This window comes from Jaculus jaculus, chromosome 8 (genome assembly GCF_020740685.1).
Source record: "Jaculus jaculus isolate mJacJac1 chromosome 8, mJacJac1.mat.Y.cur, whole genome shotgun sequence".
NCBI classification, from domain to species: Eukaryota; Metazoa; Chordata; class Mammalia; order Rodentia; family Dipodidae; genus Jaculus; species Jaculus jaculus.
The window spans coordinates 55,449,562-55,456,649 of record NC_059109.1 but is presented as its reverse complement, the minus strand read 5'-3'; the positions used below and the strand labels follow the sequence as shown (position 1 = coordinate 55,456,649).

The 7,088-nt window shown below is 50.5% G+C and overlaps 1 protein-coding gene across 2 annotated transcripts; it reads left to right on the top strand.

Moving 5' to 3' along the window:
• Positions 1 to 4,850: 4,850 nt before the first annotated feature.
• Positions 4,851 to 6,564, top strand: Serf2 (small EDRK-rich factor 2). Of its 2 annotated transcripts, none has more exons than XM_045156858.1 (3): positions 4,851 to 4,934; positions 5,477 to 5,585; positions 6,205 to 6,564. In XM_045156858.1, exons 1-3 carry the CDS (start codon positions 4,928 to 4,930, stop codon positions 6,488 to 6,490), a joined length of 402 nt encoding a protein of 133 aa, XP_045012793.1. In that variant the 5' UTR covers positions 4,851 to 4,927; the 3' UTR covers positions 6,491 to 6,564. The 2 variants fall into 2 exon arrangements, with proteins under 2 accessions (XP_045012793.1, XP_004660933.1); XM_004660876.3 differs by having other exon boundaries at positions 4,885 to 4,934; positions 6,228 to 6,506.
• Positions 6,565 to 7,088: the final 524 nt, after the last annotated feature.

Below are 7,088 nucleotides of genomic sequence, written 5' to 3'. Positions count from 1 at the left end.
TAATCCCAGCACTCAGGAGGCAGAGGTAGGGGGATCTCTGTGAGTTTGAGACCACCCTGAGACTACAGAGTTAACTCCAGATCAGCTTGGACCAGAGTGAGACCCTACCTCAAAAAACCAAAAAAATAAAAAATGTTTCTAGTCGGGAGTGGTGGTGCACACCTTTAATCCCAGCACTCAGGAGGCTGAGGTAGGAGGATCACTGTGAGTTGGAGGCCACCCTGAGATTACATAGTGAATCCAGGTCAGCCTGGGCTAGAGTGAGACCCTGCCTCAAAAAAAAAAAAAAAAAAAAGTCTCTGGGTTGAAAAGATGTCTCATTGATTAAGGCTTACAAAGTAATTTGGGTTCAGTTCTCCAGTCACCCACATCTGTTTGCAATAGCAAACAATAGCAAAAGAGTGAGATGCACCCTCCCTCAACACACATGCAAACATAGACATGTGCGATCAAGCACACTGGAGTCTAAGGGTGGCCTCGAACTTACGGTGATCCTCCTACCTCTGCCTCCTGAGTGCTGGGACTAAAGGGGTGTGCCACCAGGCCCAGCAATATTCCCTAACTTTTAACTTTGTGATAACTTTACTCCTTTTTTTAAAAGGCTTTTCCCTTCACATAATGGGTTTTATTCATTTTTATGTATTTATTTGAGAGTGACAGAGAAAGAGAAAGAGGCATATAGAGAGACACACAGAGAGAGAATGGGCGCGCCAGGGCCTCCAGCCACTGCAAATGAACTCCAGATGCATGCGCCCCATTGTGCATTTGGCTAACGTGGTCCTGGAGAATCGAGCCTCGAACTGGGGTTCTTAGACTTCACAGGCAAGCGCTTAACCACTAAACCTTCTCTCCGGCCCAAATTTACTCTTTTTTTTGTCATGGTTCTGGGGATTGAGGGCTTTGAGCATGCGAGGCAATGCTCTACCACTAAACTATATCTCCAGAGACTTTTTTTTTTTTTTGAGACAAGTTGTAAGTTGTCGGGGCTGCTTTTGAGCTCAATCTGTAAACCAGAAATTCAGTCCTGTCTCAGCTTTCCAAGTGGCTGGATTACAGATCTGGCTACCATGCCTGGCTATTTATTTATCTTTTATTTTATTTTTTATAACTTTTTTTGTTCACATTTATTTATTTATTTGAGAGTTACAGACAGAGAGAGAAAGAGGCAGAGAGATAGAGAGAGAGAATGGGTGCGCCAGGGCTTCCAGCCACTGCAAACGAACTCCAGATGCATGTGACCCCTTGTGCATCTGGCCAACATGGGTCCTGGGGAACTGAGCCTCGAACTGGGGTCCTGAGGCTTCACAGGCAAGCGCTTAACTGCTAAGCCATCTCTCCAGCCCTTATTCATCTTTTAAAAAATATATTTTCTTTATTTATTTGAAAGAGAGAAAGAGTCAAAGAGAGAGAGGAGAGAATGGGTGCACCAGGGCCTCCAGCCACTGCCCACAAATTCCAGATGCATGTGCCCCCTTGTGCATCTGGCTTATGTGGGCCCTGTAGAATAGAACCGGGATCTTTGACTTTGCAGGCAGATGCCTTAACCACTAAGTCATCTCTCCAGCCCTATTTATTCATTTTTATTTTTGGTTTTTGGAGGTAGGGTCTCACTCTAGCCCAGGCTAATCTGGAATTCACTATGTAGTCTCAGGGTGGCCTCGAACTCACAGCAATCCACCTACATCTGCTTCCCGAGTGCTGGGATTAAAGGCATGTGCCAACACACCCAACTCACTTTCATTTTTTAATATTTATTTGCAAGGACAGAGAGAGAGACAGAGAGAGAGAGAGAGAGAGAGAGAGAGAAAAGAGAGAGAGGAAGGGAGAGGGGATAAGGAGAAAGAGAGAATGGGTACACCAGGGCTTCTAGCCACTGCAAATGAGCTCTAGATGCATGTGCCACCTTGTACATCTGGTTTATGTGGGTTCTGGGGCATTGAACCTGAGTTCTTTTGGCTTTGCAGGCAAGTGCCTTAACTGCTAAGCCATCTCTCTAGTCCTATTCTACTTTTTTTTTTGAGGGGGCGTTGAGGTAGGGTTTTGCTCTAGCCTGGGTTGACCTGGAATTCGCTATGCAGGGTGGCCTCTAACTCACAGCATTCTTCCTACCTCTGCCTCCCAAGTGCTGGGATTAGAGATGTGTGCCACCACGCACGGCTATTCTACTTTTTTTTTTTTTTTGATTTTATTTACTTATTTATTTGAGAGCAACAGACACAGAGAGAAAGACAGATAGAGGGAGAGAGAGAATGGGCGCGCCAGGGCTTCCAGCCTCTGCAAACGAACTCCAGACACGTGCGCCCCCTTGTGCATCTGGCTAACGTGGGACCTGGGGAATCGAGCCTCGAACCGGGGTCCTTAGGCTTCACAGGCAAGCGCTTAATCGCTAAGCCATCTCTCCAGCCCTATTCTACTTCTTGATTCCATGTTTTTTTAGGTTGCTAACACCTGGGATCCTTGCCAGAGGAGAGGGAAAAAATAGAGCCAAAAAGAATTGGATTTCCCTTTTCACTAGAAGTTTGATTCTTCCTCAGAAGCCAGAAAAGGAATTGATTAGACTGTTTGGAAAGATATATTCGTCAAAGACTATTCATCTATTATTTCATAACAACAAAACATAGTGGCCTGAGGGCTGGATGCGATTGCTCAGTGGTTAAAGGCTCTTGCATGATCACAATCACCTCTGAATCTCTTCTTTCCAACTAGTCTCTTTTCTATTTTAATGTCATCATTTTTTTTTTCGCTCCTATTATGATGATCCACTGTAGGTAGCATCAGGCATTGTGAGACCATGAATACCAAGGCCACTTATGTGTCTGGAAGACAGTATTGGAAAGTATTCCTCCCTTTTCTTTGGCTTTTATATTATTTTTTAAAAAAAAACATTTTATTTATTTGAGAGAGAAAGAAGAAAATGGGTACCTCATGGCTTCCAGAAACAAACTCCAGACGCATGTGTCACCTTATGCTTCTGACTTAGGTGGGTTCTGGAGAATGGAACCAGGGTCCTTAGATTTCCCAGGCAAGCACTTTAGCCACTAAGCCATCTCTTCAGCCCAGGATCTTTCATTCTTTTTTATTTGCGAAGGGGAGGGGGAGAGGGAGAGGGAGAGGGAGAGGGAGAGGGAGAGGGAGAGGGAGAGGGGGAGAGAGAGAGAGAGAGAGAGAGAGAGAGAGAGAGAGAGAGAGAATGGGTGCGCTAGGGCCTCTGGCCACAGCAAAGGAACTCATGCGCCCCCTCGTACATCTGGGGAATCGGGCCTTAAACCGGGGTCCTTAGGCTTCACAGGCAAACGTCTTAACCGCTATGCCATCTCTCCAAGCCCCTCTTTCATTCTTTCTGGCACCTCCTCTATAATAGTCCTTGAGCCTTGGAGGGTGTGATAGAGATGTCTCATTAACTGTTGAACATTTCACTGTCACTTCTCAGCACTGTGGTAAGTTTTGATCTTCCAAGTGCTCACACCATCTGAAGAGAGAAGCTTCTCTAAAAATGAGAATAGCCTGGCGTGGTGGCGCAGGCCTTTAATCCCAGCACTCGGGAGGCAGAGGTAGGAAGATCGCCGAGAGTTCGAGGCCACCCTGAGACTACAGAGTGAATTCCAGGTCAGCCTGAGCTAGAGTGAGACCCTACCTCGAAAAACAAAACAAACAAACAAACAAACAAAAAAACCAAAAAAAAAAAAAAAAAAGAGAATAGGGCGGAAGGCAGAGGTAGGAGGATCGCGATGAGTTCAAGGCCACCCTGAGATTACAGAGCGAATTCCAGGTCAGCCTGAGCTACAGTGGGACCCTACCTCAGGAAAAAAAAAAAAAAAAAAAGTTAGAAAAATGAGAATAGCTGGGCGTGGTGACACACGCCTTGAATCCCAGCACTTGGTAGGCAGAGGTAGGAGGATCTCTGTGAGAGGCCACTCTGAGACTCCATAGTGAATTCCAGGTCAGCCTGGGCTAGAATGAAACCCTACTTCGAAAAACCAAAACCAAACCAAACCAAACCAAACCAAAACAAAACAAAAAACACAGAAAGCAAAAACAACAACAAATCAAACCAATCAACCTAACAAAGAAAACAAAAAATCCCAAAACCGCAACCAAAACAAACAAAAAATCAAACCAGTGGGAAACTTCCAGATGGAAATATCTAAGTAGCATGAGCATTCCTTAATCTGTCCCCGATCCAACTCCGTAAGTGTGATTTTGGCGGGCTCAGGATCCTGGAGGTATTAGCTAAGTTTCTGTGGGGAGGTTGAGCGTGTAGCTCAGAGCGGAGAGGTCCATCTGGGAGCCCTGCGTTCAACGCATGAGCAGGATCAGTTTTAGGACACAATATATTGGAGCTTAGTCAAGGACAATACGCCTGGGAGGGGTTTTCTCAAGTTGTTTTTGTATGTTTTCACAGGTCTCCAAATGAACGGCTGGGGGTTCTAAAGTAACAGAGCCAGCCTTAGGTTCCAGAGTCCTGATAACAGAGAACCAGGATGAACCTCCTAGGCTCGCGAAGCTCCGCCCTCCGCGTGTTCCTCCGGGGTGAGTTTGTCAGTATCCTAAAATGTCCCGCATGAGGTCACTCGGCGGGGTCAGGCGCTCCCGCCCGTCCGCAGGAGTGCCACATCGCCAACCGCGTCCCTCCACCCTCCGCATCACCCACGTGACCCGGCCTAGTTTCTCCAGGCCCGGTCCCAAGCCTCTCCCGGGAAGCCCCGCCCCGCCCCGCGCGCTTCTCGGGCGAAGCTCCGCCCCCTGCTCGCGCGTGGCACTGCGCTCCACGTGTTTCTCATTGTCCAATCAGAGTCGGCGCCAGAGCGTGCAGGGCGGGGGGAGGGTGGCGGCGGCGGCGGCGGCGTTGCACGAAGGGGGCGGGACCTGCGACGTCGGACTGAGCGAGGGGACGCAACGGAGGCAGGTCGGAGCCGCTGCCGTCGCCATGACCCGTGAGCACCGAGCCCCTTTCCTTTTGCCCCCTTTTCTTCGCGTTACCCTCACCCAGACGGCTGAGCGCGCGCCTCGGCCGCCCGCCGGCTCCCCCCAGCGAGGCCTTCCTCCTGGATCGCTCCTCGGCCGCCCTCTCGCTCAACCGGAAATGAGCCCTTTGCCTGCCGCCACTTCTCGAGACCCTCCGTTAGGCGCAGGCCATTGGCGACTTTCTGCGGCGTGAGAGGCCCCGTGCCCTGGCTGGAGGCGCCTCGCCACCTCCCTGGGGCCCCGCACCGTACCCCCCACCCACACCACACCACCTGTCTGGGCCCCGGGGCCGTCCCCAAACTTAAGCAGCGTCTCGGGTCGGATGCACCCCGCCGCTCCCGGGCTGCCCTGCCTCGTGGCGACCCCTCCACCCTCAGCAGCCGAGGGCCCGTGGGCAGGCCGGGCAGGGCCGGGGGTGTCCGAGCCCACCTCGGTGCAAAGCCGGGGAGGAGGGGCACCCGTGCGTGCCCAGAGCCGCCCGGCGTCTCACTTTTTAACCTTCTCTCCTTAGGCGGTAACCAGCGCGAGCTCGCCCGCCAGAAGAACATGAAAAAGCAGAGCGACTCTGTTAAGGGCAAGCGCCGAGATGATGGGCTTTCTGCTGCCGCCCGCAAGCAGAGGTAGCCCCAGGGAGGGGAGAGCACGGGTCGGGGCGGGAAGACCTGGGGTTAGACCGAGGGTTGTACCAGGAGCGAAAAGTACTTGAGGGCTTGAATCTGGACTAGTGAGGAGCTGAGTGCATTATTTCCTCTAGGGTTTTATTTCCTTCCTACTCTCAATTGTTAGGTCACAGCCAGACCGGAAGGGACTCGGGTGGTTCTCTGCCCTAAGGTTGATTTCTGAGTGCCTGCCTGGAGTGTGACCTTAAGGGCAAGGGCAGGGAGCCTTCACAGACTAAGTACAGTTGTGGTTGTGACAGCCCGGTACTGTTGGCTCTCCTTGCTGCTCGCCTCTCCTCCTGTCTCCCAACTTTCTCACTGGTGTTGCTGGGTGTGGTACTCGGCACAGAATAGAGAGCCTTGGGCCTGTGAGGCCAGACTTTTGACCCCTTGGGCAGCGGCCAGATGGAGACTGATTGCCTTTTGAGCCTCGGCTCTATTCCTCTTGTTCTCCTAGGGTGGGAATATAGCAGCCATATGCTGAATTTTGTCCCACCCACTTCCATCTTAATCCTTTGTGCCCTTCATTCCCACTCCCCACCCCTGCATCTTGTCCTTTTTGCCCTCTGGTACCTCCCAGTGCCCCATCATCTCTACCCCCAGGGACTCGGAGATCATGCAGCAGAAGCAGAAAAAGGCAAACGAGAAGAAGGAGGAACCCAAGTAGCTTTGTGGCTTCGTGTCCAACCCTCTTGCCCTTCGCCTGTGTGCCTGGAGCCAGTCCCACCATGCTCGCGTTTCCTCCTGTAGAGCTCACAGGTCCCAGCACCCATGGCATTCCCTTTGCCCTGAGTCTGCAGCGGGTCCCTTCTGTGCTTCCTTCCCCTCAGGTAGCCTCTCTCCCTCTGGGCCACTCCTGGGGGTGAGGGGGTTACCCCTTCCCGGTGTTTTTTATTCCTGTGGGGCACACCCCAAAGTATTAAAAGTAGCTTTGTAATTCCTTGAGCGCCTGGTTTGACTGGGGTTGGGTGGGAATGGGGATGGAGGAGTGACTGCCCTTTCCCAACAAAAGGGAAGAGCTCTTCAGTTAGGTTTCTAAGAGTCTGTGCATATGTAGACTTAGAAACATCACAGAAGCAGCCTTTATTTTACTATGACAAGTACAAAAGCCTACCAGTTGTGTGGTAGAGGAATCCTTTTTAAGAACTATAGACTTTTCTGTGATTTTTGTCCCCCACTGAGACCTTGAACACCATCCCCAAGAGTGGAGTTGGGCCTAAGAGGGAAGGTTCCAAGACCTAAATTTAAGCCTCTCTTTCTCATTCTTCTTAAGTTTGTTTGTCTGCTTGAAAGTTGGCCAAAAAAATCCTGCTGCTCATGGACTTCTGTGGTCAGCTGCTCTCAAGTGTTCACATTCTCTTCTGTCTTCCTCGTGGAATGAAAGTGGTTTTTGTCTTCCCAGTTCTTTTGACCTTAAAGTCAGGATTAAAACCTGTGCTATCCTCTGCTCCTTTCTTCTATGCC